The sequence below is a fragment of the Cyberlindnera jadinii genome (assembly GCF_001661405.1).
Source record: "Cyberlindnera jadinii NRRL Y-1542 unplaced genomic scaffold CYBJAscaffold_3, whole genome shotgun sequence".
Classification (NCBI taxonomy): domain Eukaryota; kingdom Fungi; phylum Ascomycota; class Saccharomycetes; order Phaffomycetales; family Wickerhamomycetaceae; genus Williopsis; species Williopsis jadinii.
In genome coordinates, this window is record NW_017963654.1 from 1,125,072 (window position 1) to 1,136,914 (window position 11,843).

At 43.5% G+C, this 11,843-nt stretch overlaps 5 protein-coding genes across 5 annotated transcripts in view; 3 read left to right on the forward strand and 2 right to left on the reverse strand.

The window, feature by feature from the left end:
- Positions 1-2,997, forward strand: part of CYBJADRAFT_124742 (amino acid transporter) — a gene marked incomplete at both ends in the record, with an annotated part of 4,536 nt that extends 1,539 nt beyond the window's left edge. The window contains one exon of the mRNA XM_020212554.1: positions 2,065-2,997. Within this exon, the coding sequence (XP_020072117.1) occupies positions 2,065-2,997 (933 nt within the window). The remainder of the gene's footprint in view (positions 1-2,064) is intronic.
- A 142-nt stretch (positions 2,998-3,139) lies between these two features.
- FUS1 (Fus1p) lies at positions 3,140-4,543 on the reverse strand (the record flags this gene model as incomplete). The annotated part of the gene is made up of 1 exon (XM_020217090.1): positions 3,140-4,543. The coding sequence occupies one exon, from the start codon at positions 4,541-4,543 to the stop codon at positions 3,140-3,142; it is 1,404 nt and encodes a 467-aa protein (XP_020072118.1).
- Positions 4,544-5,071: 528 nt separating this feature from the next.
- Positions 5,072-6,242, forward strand: KRR1 (ribosome biosynthesis protein KRR1). Its single transcript, XM_020214648.1, has one exon. It carries the CDS (start codon positions 5,118-5,120, stop codon positions 6,171-6,173), a length of 1,056 nt encoding a protein of 351 aa, XP_020072119.1. The 5' UTR covers positions 5,072-5,117; the 3' UTR covers positions 6,174-6,242.
- Positions 6,243-6,472: 230 nt separating this feature from the next.
- PIK1 (1-phosphatidylinositol 4-kinase) lies at positions 6,473-9,705 on the forward strand. Its single transcript, XM_020217091.1, has 2 exons — positions 6,473-6,733; positions 6,754-9,705. Exon 2 carries the CDS (start codon positions 6,855-6,857, stop codon positions 9,669-9,671), a length of 2,817 nt encoding a protein of 938 aa, XP_020072120.1. The 5' UTR covers positions 6,473-6,733; positions 6,754-6,854; the 3' UTR covers positions 9,672-9,705.
- Positions 9,706-10,413: 708 nt separating this feature from the next.
- Positions 10,414-10,821, reverse strand: MRC1 (chromatin-modulating protein MRC1; the record flags this gene model as incomplete). Its single annotated transcript, XM_020212173.1, has 1 exon — positions 10,414-10,821. A coding segment is annotated over one exon (408 nt), but the record flags the coding sequence as incomplete, so codon positions are not given.
- Positions 10,822-11,843: the final 1,022 nt, after the last annotated feature.

Sequence of the window (11,843 nt, forward strand, 5' to 3'; positions counted from 1 at the left end):
ATGATTCTCTATGCTGTGATCTATTGGTTTGCAAGAGGCCACCGCCGCTTTGCGCTCAACCACCCTGAATTCGATTCTGACGACAGCATGGAAAGTGTGTTGGAGTTAGATGATCGTCCAAAGACAGCCTAGACTGAATGCCCGGTGCATTACGGCTTCTCTGTGGACCTATATATTTGGACTTCGTTGTTTAATTTGGTTTTACCTTCGACAGTGTGTGTAGTATAGGGCCCGAGAGGTTAGTTACTTGCTGTATTGTTAGCGCTTGTGTTGTGTAAGCACAGGAACGTAGCGTCGCTCACGACACTGCTGGAGCCTCTCTAAGAGAAGAATTCCAGCAACAGTAACAGAACAAACACTGCGGTAGAAATAAGAAGACTTGGCCAGAAGTCTCCAGTCTTCACCATCTCTCTACAAACTGACAGCTTTCACAGTGCCACAAGGCACGGTTAAACCAACAGTAGGGCTGTAAACACTAAACAAGCTTACAGAAGGAGCACACACCTGAACACCAACCAGTCTGTTCGGGACACTCGGACTGGTGTAAGGATGTTACCGCATACGCAAACGCAAACGCCATGGCCCGCGGGTTCAGCACTGCTGTTCCGTGCGGGTGTGCGCGCGTGTGCACGGTTGCCGTTTATGGAAGAGGGCCCACCCTGGCTATTATACAGCTCAAGGCGAAAAAAGGCATCAATTCAAAATTCCTATGGAATTATGATAGTGCTTATGGCTACTGTCAGGATTAGGCGAAATGTTTCACGATGTTTTGACACCTTTTATCAACTACATTTCCCCCCGTAACCAGTGCTCATTGTTACTGCAACTCTAACAAACAACTTGCAACAGAATATGGCACTAACATCATAGCCAACGACTGGCGATAAAAGAGCAGTCACAAAACCAGACACCCACACCAGTTTGCAAAATCACATGTGAAAAAAAGTCACAGAATAAGGGAACCGCTCGGGAGACCATGTGAAAAAATTTAAAAGCAAGAGAATACACTCCACTGCCCACTCCACACAGTACAAACTCCATTCGAACTCATAGTGAGAACTATTTTCCAATAGCGGTACTTGAGCGTTTTAACTTCCGAAACGGTGTTTAGCGTCTTAAAAGGGTACTCACAGGGCTTAAATTACTCGTGTTGAGTTTGATATAGGCGGTTCTTGTGCTATAGAGATCAGTTTTCGAGATCAGTTTTTCGTCCCGCAATTTTACATACAGCGTGAAAGCTGCGAAAGAAATAACATTGCTCTACGACTGTTGATCAGGATTGCACGCTATATAAGAGCTCACTGGTGTTACGTTCAAGATTGGTGAACTATAATGGCTTCTAAATTATTCAAGGGACTTGTGTCCACAACAAGCTCAGCAAGCTCTATGGAGAAGCAGCCGACTGACCAGATAAAGTCGCTGGACCTGGAGTCGAATTCCGTGGACAGAGGCGAGTCTGAAAGTACCTTTGTTGGTCAGGTGGACAAGGAAGGTTACCACCATGATCTGAGAAAAAAGTTTAATATCTTCTCGCTTTTGGGTGTTGGTTTTGGTTTGACAAACTCATGGTTTGGTATCTCTGCGTCCTTGGTCACTGGTATCTCCTCTGGTGGTCCGATGCTCATCGTGTACGGTATTATCATCGTTGCGGCCGTCTCCGTGTGTATAGGTGTTTCGCTTTCAGAACTGGTGAGCGCATTCCCAGAGAACTCTGGTGGCCAATACTACTGGACTTTCAAACTGGCACCAAAGAAGCACAGAAGATTCTGGGCTTATATGTGTGGTTCCATGGCTTGGTTTGGTTCCATCTTCTCAACGTCTTCAACCACTTTGGCTGTTGCCTCTGCAATCTGTGGTATGTACAACTTATCTACAGGTAGAGAAACAGCTCCAAAGACATGGGAGGTGTTTGTCACTTTTGAATTGTTGATTTTGGTGTTGCTGCTTTTCAACATTTGGGATAGACCTCTTCCGTACATTACATCTGCTGCATTGTACGTTTCACTGTTTTCCTTTGTCACGATCTCAATTACTGTGCTTGCATGCTCTAGTGGTCATTACCAGCCAGCCAGTTTCGTGTTCAAGGACTTTGAGAACAACACTGGCTGGTCGTCAGCTGGTATTGCTTTCATTGTTGGTTTAATCAACCCAGCCTGGTCGTTCTCTTGTCTCGACTGTGCCACCCACATGGCTGAAGAGATTGTTGAGCCAGAACGTTGGATTCCTGTTTCCATCTTGTCAACAGTTGCTATTGGATTTGCCACATCGTTCTGTTATGCAATTTCCATGTTCTTCTGCATTAAAAACTTGGATGCTATTCTAAGTTCCACCACAGGAGTTCCAATCTTGGATATCTTCTATCAAGCGTTAGGTAACAAACATGGTGCCCTGTGCCTTGAAGCACTTATTGTCTTGACCGCTTTTGGCTGTAACATTTCTGGTATGACATGGCAAGCTCGTCTCTGCTGGTCATTTGCAAGAGACGATGGTATTCCAGGTTCACGTTACTGGTCAGAGGTTAACAAGAAGACCAGGTTACCAGTGAATGCTCATGTGTTTTCATGTTTCTGGTGTTGTGTTGTCGGTTGTATCTACATGGGTTCTACAACGGCTTATAACGCCATGGTTACTGGTTGTATTACATTCTTGCTTTTGTCATACGCCATTCCTATTGTTTGCCTTTTGATTAAAGGGAGAAACAACATCAAGCACGGTCCTTTCTGGCTGGGTCATTTCGGTCTGTTTTCAAACATTATGACTCTTGCTTGGACCATTTTTGCCTGTGTCTTCTTCTGTTTTCCATTTACAATGCCTGTCGATAAGGACAACATGAATTACGCATCTGTTGTGCTTGTTGGTATGTGTCTTTACTCTGTGGTCTATTGGTACATTAGAGGTCGTCGCCGTTTCGCACTCAACCGTCCTGAGGTTGAAGATGATGCTGATGACAACCTTGATGGCATCCTAGAGTTAGACGACCATCCAAAAAAGGCATGAAACACACACATTCATATCAAAGATATTTATAGTTACTCTGTTTACATAGATTCGATTTAGTCATTTTATTCATATTAATACTTGATTTGTTCCCTAATCTGAAGCTTGTAAGTGTATACGTTGGTCTCTTTCTTCTTTGGTTTTACACGTTTGGAAGTTTAGCTAAGCACATCTCTGGAACCACGCCACGACCTTCGTTAATGTAATGACCGACTTCGTTGTCTAGGAGTATGCTACCATGTACATCAACCTTTTCCACTAAACACCAACCGTCAGTGTGGCTTGCCAGTATCTTGAAATGCTCCCCTTTGTCAATATTGAGCTCGTCAGCAAGGGCTTTGCGGTAGTTCGTAATGGCCACATATATGTTTTCATCCTTATACTTTGAATGGTCAACGACAGGCGTTGTGGTGTTTGCACGTTGGCTAACGATCTTTTCGAAGTCCTTGAGTGAAGCTGAGGTTATTGCTTGTGATGAAGAGTTTGATGGTGAAGGTCTCGACGGCAGAGGTTTATCACTAAATGTTAATCTCTTCAATGTCTTAGTCTTAGAGTTCTTTGGACCGGCCTTTCTATGTTTGTCTAGCTTGAGCTTTGGAACTGAGTCTGTTTCGGTATTTACTGGCACCGTCTGGTTCGTTGTTTCACTCCTATCAGTAGATACTGAATGGCTCATGGTATGAGAAGAACCGGGAAAGTACGATGGTTGTGGGAAGCAGGGACTCACTGGTGATTTCTCAACCACTTCAGACCTTTTGGACTTGTGTAATTTGAATTCCTTAAGTGCTACCACTGGTGAGAATGGTGATACCTTTATGCTTCCTCGAGGTGTGGGGCTGGAAACTCTTGTATGATTCATAAACCATTTACTCAGTGGACTGTTTAGGGTCCATTTGGAGTTCACTTGATCAACATGGGGGTCTTTCAAGCTGATCTCAGAGTTGGCAAACTTTTCGTAAATAGCAGGGTTCTCAGTTAGGGTTTCAGCACTGTTATGTGGTACCTTTGCCCGAACTTTATAGACACCCCTCATACTTTCATTGAATGAATACTGAGAGCCGGGGTCTGGTGATGGTGTTGCTTTCCACTTATACTCATCGTGGAAGTAATGTTTCAACATATCGCTAGCTTTAGCCTCTTTATTACGTTTTCTGTGGAAGTAGTACCAGACGCCGAATATCAGGAGACAAATGCCAATCACAGCAACCGGTATACCTATGACAAGTCCGATATTGGTGTAATTCGTATTATTAGTGACCTTGAATTGTCTGATGCCGCTGTTTGCACTCGAGGTCAATGATGATGGTGATGATGATGACTGTATAACTGTTGAAGATGAGAGTGAAGAAGCCAGTGCAGTTAAGGTAGACAGTGAACGGATTGTAGATATTGTACTCGGCTCTGATGTTATTGACGACGATGAAAGTGATGATGACGTAGTGGACGTCACCAAGACATCCAGAACTCCTTGTACTATAACTGTTTGCGTCTCCTGCACCGTGGTTTCCACCGTTGTCGATTGGTCCAATGATACCGTAGTCGTCATGCTCAACTATATGGAAGACGTGAAGATTGGTACATAGAAGAGGAAAGGAACAGAAACGCCTACTTTAATTACCATGAGCGGTTTGAGTAAGCGATTCCCTCCACCATTTAAGCTTCTCCAGGAATATTCCCACATTGTTCATACATTTGATGGCTGGTGTTTCATCGTATGCGAGTTGTTTCAGAATTGATTCATTACAAAACCGAATGGAAACTTCTATATACCGAAACGAGAGAATGCGTACTGCGTGATAAACATCAACCATAGTACGTGTTACATATCTCTGTCAATTAACAAATGAAACTACGGTGAAACCAATCAAAGTCTTCACCGTATCATCACCATCTCCTAGACGTTCATGTACGTTGAAGCACTCGGTGTACCGCAGGGCATTGAAAAAATCATTATAAATACCCAAACAGGAAATTACCAGGTTCGGCTTAACTATGGGGCTAAAAAACTTTAAAAAAAGACCCAAACAAATTTTCAAGCGATGAGCTTCTGAGCTTCTGAGCTTCTGAACATCACCACAAACTATCATCTTATCTGTTTATCTATTGACGATAATTTAAAGATGGTTTCTACACATAACAAGGATAAGCCATGGGATACTCCAGATATTGACAAATGGAAAATTGATGAGTTTAAGCCGGAGGATAACGCATCTGGCTTACCTTTTGCCGAGGAGTCTAGTTTTATGACGTTGTTCCCCAAGTATAGGGAAGTGTATCTCAAGCAGATTTGGAACCAGGTGACAAAGACACTTGAATCACACCACATTGCATGTACTTTAGATCTTGTTGAGGGTTCTATGACTGTTAAAACCACTAGAAAGACCTATGACCCTGCCATTATTCTCAAAGCTAGAGATTTGATCAAGCTATTGGCACGTTCAGTTCCATTTCCACAAGCCGTCAAGATTCTTCAGGATGACGTTGCATGTGATGTTATCAAGATTGGTAACTTTGTCACTAATAAGGAAAGATTTGTCAAGAGAAGACAAAGGCTTGTTGGTCCAAACGGTAACACCTTAAGAGCGCTGGAGCTGTTGACCAAATGCTACATTCTTGTTCAAGGTAACACGGTTTCTGCCATGGGTCCATGGAAGGGGTTGAAGGATGTCAGAAGGGTCGTTGAGGACTGTATGAAGAATGTGCATCCTATCTACCATATCAAGGAGCTAATGATTAAGAGAGAGCTACAGAACAATCCAGAGATGGCACAGGAAGACTGGAGCAGATACTTACCAATGTTCAAGAAGAGAAACGTTGCTAGAAAGAAACCTAAGCAGGTCAAGGATGAGGAGAACAAGAAGAAGGAGAAGAAAGTTTACACTCCGTTCCCACCTGCCCAACTTCCTAGAAAGGTTGATCTTGAGATTGAGAGTGGTGAGTATTTCCTGAGCAAGAAGGAGAAACAGGCCAAGCAGATGAAGGAGAAGAAGGAAAAGCAGGCAGAGCACAAGAAGCTAAGAGAAGAGGAAAGAGCAAAAGATTTCATAGCCCCAGAGGAGGACAAGTATGAGAAGAAATCTAAGAAGAGGGAAAGGGACGACGAGGATGAAGACAAGAAGAAGAAGAAGAGCAAGAAGAGCAAGAAGAAGAGCGAGGAGACAGAAGACTCCGACTAATACGAATAAGACCTATGGAGAAAAGCCACTGACTCTAGCAGAGCTACGTGCACACGTCACGACGTGGATAACCTCCCTCCCATAGACACACCATGTTACCATACTTTGCTGTTCAAGTTACTGTAGTTACCTCTTCACCGGGGCGCGTCGGAAAAACCGCTAACTCGCGAGCCCATCCACAGTTAACGCATTGGCAAAACACCAGCGAACTGTCGGAATAACAAGAGACAAAGCGTCAGTCATGTCGCTTGCCCACAGGTGTAGCAAAGGAGTCCAACTTATTGCAATACAGCACTAACCAATTCGACTTAACCAAGAACAACGGAAAGCACTTAGAGAGACTCCGCTACTTCGTCATATTCTCAGTGGAATCAATTGATGCCCGAGAAGAATAGCGGGACCAAAAGTGAGAGCGTCCAGGCAAAGAAGGAAAACGCGCGCTGTCCAATTCCGACAACTTTCATTGATCCCACCACCTTTTTATAGACGTTAGCCGCTGGAACAGTCTCGTGGAAAAGAATAAGGCCAAAAACCACAAAAACCCATACAGGCCAAAAAAAACACAACAACAACAACAACAACAACAACAACAACAACAACAACAACAACAAACAGTCTACGGAGACAAACTCGAACCCTTCAGAAGAGGGCGGCTAACAATTCAACTGTTTACCATTCACGATGGATCAGAGCGGCAACTCCCTTCTGTTGAGGTTCATCGAATCGCAGCAGTTTTCGCTGTTCATGTGCATTGCGTACCTCACCCGGTACGCCAATAACATTGGCATCCATCACCATCTCTGCCAGAAGCTACGTACGTATAAGCTAGACGACCTCAGCTTCTTCATACCGCAACTGTGCCAAATCCTGGTGACAGTGGATACGGAGTCGATGGCGCTGGAGGATTTGCTGCTGGACTTGGCCTCGAATGATCCACATTTTGCGCTGTTGACCTTTTGGACTCTTCAGGCCCACTTGACCGACCTGGCAGATGATCCGAATAGCTTTGCGTTCCAAAACGCAAGAAGGGTATTGAACACGCTACAATACATTCTGTTTAACGTTGGTTCTGCCCCGTCGCAGAGGTTCAGGGAGAACGTTGCGCCTGCTGTTATTATGACGTCGGCGATTGCCGCGTCAATTGGGCTACCACAACTCGGACAGTTCATTGAGCCCGTGGCCAAGAGCCAGGGTCGTAAGCAGAAGAGCTTTGTGTTTGAATTGGCAACCAATTTGAAGCAGAAGATTACTGAAAACTTGACCCTGAAGAATACAAGGATGAACTCCAGCTCCAGTATGAAGTACGATACGATTCCAAAGTCGCCAATTGGGGACGACTACAAGAAGAAGTTACCGCCACAGACTGAAACAACGTATGATTTTGAGCTGATCGATGCTTACGCTGACGATATTGATAAGAATCACAAGATGAGAAACAAACTCACGAGAGATATACTCCGCTCGCATTCCTTCTACGAGACTGGTCATGATTTGTCTACTGCATCCTCACCAACGTTTGGTGTTGGATTTGACCATGATCCAAATACCATGTCAATGCCAGATTTACAACAGACGCAAACTGGTCCATCATCACCAACTGCATCTTTGAGCTCATCCCCTGGAGATAGGCCACGCCATTTGAGGGGAAGAACTCGTCATAGAATGAACTCTCATGGTGCCAACATCAGAAACATCTCACCTTCTCTAATGAACACTCCAAGCAAGATCAAACTACTCAAATCGAATTACTTCAGATGCGAAACACAATTTGCAATTGCACTACAGACCATTTCGGTGAGATTGAGTGCAGTGCCAAAAGAGGCCAGGTTGTCATCGTTGCGTGCAGAGTTATCACTCATGAACAGAGATTTACCCGCAGAGGTGGATATCCCCACGTTACTACCCACAAACAGAAGGGGTAAATTGCACAAAATTGTACATATCGCAGCGAATGAAGCAGCAGTGTTGAATTCTGCAGAGAGAGTTCCGTTCTTACTGTTGATTGAATACCTGAGTGACGATTTAGATTTTGATCCAACTACAAATTCGAACAACAGACTACTCCATGAGAAGCCAAACAACTCTTACATTTTTGATCTAGGTATTAAACCAACCAGTTCGTTGTCTCCGCATCCAACGGATTACTTCGAAGAAGAACCGGTTGAAACAGATTTGGGTGATCTGTCAGTGGTGAAGTTGTCAAACAAGAATGAATCTGAGTTGTTGACAAACGAGATGTTTGTTGCGTCATCCTCAAAGGTTCCAATCATTGACAACGAGGATGAACGTGGAAAGGAATTGAACTTTAGCTCGGACCTCAAGCTGAGTTTCGATGAAGACTCAGATAACTCAGACTTGGCAACACAGATGAGAATAGCTGCAGTTATGTTGTCGCAACTTGATAGCGGCACCAGTTCATTACCGTCGGATCAGACAGCTGCTATTAAGGCAAAGATTATCACATCCATGCAATCCTTACAGGATAAATTTGGCTACAAAGATTTGGAGGCAATACATGGAGCTGCTGGTGAGCGTAAATTGGAGAATGACTTGAAGTTAGGAGGTGTCTCCAATAACAACTCGAACGCGTACCTCGGTGAAGATTGGCACACTAAAAAGGAGAGAATCCGTAAACAGAGTGCCTATGGACACCTCGATAATTGGGATTTGTGCTCAGTGATTGCCAAGAATGGTGATGATTTGAGACAAGAAGCATTTGCCTCCCAGGTGATCCAAGCGATGGCGTCTGTTTGGAAAACGTCAAATATTCCTGTATGGGTCAAGAGAATGAGAATCCTTATCACGAGTGCCAACACTGGTCTTGTGGAAACCATTACCAATGCCCTTTCCGTCCATTCTATCAAAAAGGAATTGACAAAACTCTCGATTGAGAGTGGTGATAATCCAAAGGGAAAAATCAGCTCACTGACAGAGCACTTTGAGAGGTGCTTTGGGGAACCATCGTCGTCAAAGTATAAGCGCGCACAAGATAACTTTGCAATGTCCCTTGCCGGTTATTCTGTCATTTGTTACATTTTACAAATTAAGGACCGTCACAACGGTAACATCATGCTGGATAACGATGGACACATTATTCATATCGATTTTGGTTTCTTGCTCTCTAACTCTCCGGGCTCTGTCGGTTTTGAAGCTGCACCATTCAAGCTCACTAATGAATATATTGACTTGCTTGGCGGTCTTGATGGAGCTCCATTCATCAAGTTCAAGAAGTTGACCCAAGATGCATTTAAAGCTTTGAGAAAGCAAGCGGACCATTTGATCACGATGGTGGAATTGATGCAAAAGGATAGCGACTTGCCGTGTTTCAAAGCAGGGTCTCAGACATCAGTCCAGTTTAGACAGAGATTCCAGCTGCATTTGACCGAATCGGAGTGCGACGCCTTTGTTGAAAACTATCTAATCGCAAAGAGTATAAATAGTGTCTACACAAGGCTCTATGACCAGTTCCAGTTACTTACTCAAGGTATTTATAGTTGATTACATTTTATAAAGTTTTTAAAAAAAGTTGTACAGTTTTCCTTTTCATCTAATTTTATTCAAAGGCTGATTTGCCCAATTTGTTGAGAACACCACTCGAGGAACCCTTCATTGTCTTCTCAATCTTTCTAGCCTTGAGGACCCTACTATGTGCCTCTATGTTTGTGCTAGCAGCAGATTTTCCCTTACCAAAGGACATGACAGAAGCCCTTGCGCTAGAGGCTGCCTTATAAGATGTAGATATGGTGACTTCGTTGGATTTAGCAGACGAGTCTGATTGGACAAATGACCTCTTCAACGAAGGAACTCTGAATGCATCAGACGGAGAGCTTGATAGATCGACATTGATAACTTTCTTCTTCTGAGGTGTCTTACTAGGCATATAGATGGTTGATTTCTGCTTCAAAGTATGAAGATCATCAAAGCTGTCATCATCATCCATGTAGTTCATAGGCTGTGGCGGCGTGTCGTCATAGTCTCCCAAAAACGACAAAGATTTCTGAACAAAAGCCTGTGTGATACGGATCTTCTTCTTGCCACCAACTTCCTCTGGAGACTTGAGCTTATCCTTGTTCTCTTTGTTTATAAATGGGTTACTGTCACTCTCATCTTCGGAAGTCTCTTCACAGTCAACACGGCCAAATATATCTGCCTTTGACTCCTGCGTTTCAGTAATAGATTCGAAAAATGCCTTGGACTTCTTATCTCTTGCCAATTTTCTTAATTTCTCATCCTCTTCAAACTTTTCTCTTAGTTTGCTCTGTTGGTACATCTTGTATCTTCTCATTACCTCGTCTTCTTCATCGTAGAAATCGAAACCATCAGCAGAATCACCACCACGTCTTTTCCAATTACCTGTTTCAAGATCCTTCAAGATTTTCATCAACATCTTTTGATCCATTTGTGCATCTTCTGCAGCAATTTCCTTAGCCAATTCCATTCTATCTTGCTTGATCTTAGTAACATCGTCAAACATCTTCTCATCTTCAGAATCCTCTTCGTCCGATCTTTCGCCTTCCGCTCCACCAACACCTTGCCATTCATCTTCAGATTCCTCAGCCTCATTCTCCATAATCTGGTCAAGACCCTTACTCTTCAAATTCCTCTTACGACGTTTTTCCTCATTCAACGCTTTACGACGTTGTTGTTTGTAAAACTCGGCACGCTTCAATCTCTCTTCTTCTGTTTCTATGTCCTCTTCTTCTTCACTGTCTTCCTCGCTGTGCGAGAGCAGATCTGATTCTGTAGATTTCTTCACCAGCCTTCTTGTACGTTGAATAATTGGTGAGCTTGGAAGGGTATCAGGAAGTGTGTCTTGATATATCTGGACACTATCAGTGTTGGTCTGAGTTATTTTCTGAGTGTCTAGACTTGGTGCATTGAAAGATTTCTCAGCAGTTGGGGGCTCTATATCCACTAGTTGTGTATCTGGTTCATCCATCAAGGCACATGTATGCTTTGGGGAGTTAAAATCAATGTACAATGACTCGTCTAACCGGCTGTCCACCACAGATTCGTCACCCAAGACGCGTTCACCGTTTTTGCGTGCCTCTTGGAAGATCTGGGTAGAAGAAACTTCCTCATTAGATATTGACCCGGAACCCTTCTCAAAAGCCTGAGTCATAGAAACACCAAGTAGGTCTTTCAGCCTCTGAGTCTGGTTATCGCTTTGGGAGAAATTCCCTCCAAAAGATCCCAAATTGATAAATGCACCAGGCTCATGCTTCTGTAAGGCATTGGTGAGCTCTTTGGAAGCAATTTCGTCTATATCTTCATCATCTTCAACGATGTTTCTCTTTCTTGACTTCACCTTTGGTTGTGGAATGTCTTCTCCTTCATCTTGTTCTGCGAAATAGGAACCATAGTTATCTTGTTTAGGTGGCACATTCTCGTCACCCTCCTCCACATCGCTATTATCATCATCATCAGCGGACTCCGGAACATCGCTTTCCACAACCTCATTTCCTTCATAGTCACTGTCTTCTTCCTCATCATCGTCATGATTGTATGATCTATGCTTATGAGCTGTGCTTGATTCGTGGTCTTTAACCGTATTCGCATGTTCAATATATTTTCTCAAGAGATCTTCAACATCAAGATCTTCTGGTTGTAGCATATCAAACTTTTCTTGGCCATCTGGGAATAACGAACGACTCTCTTTAATTTGTTTGT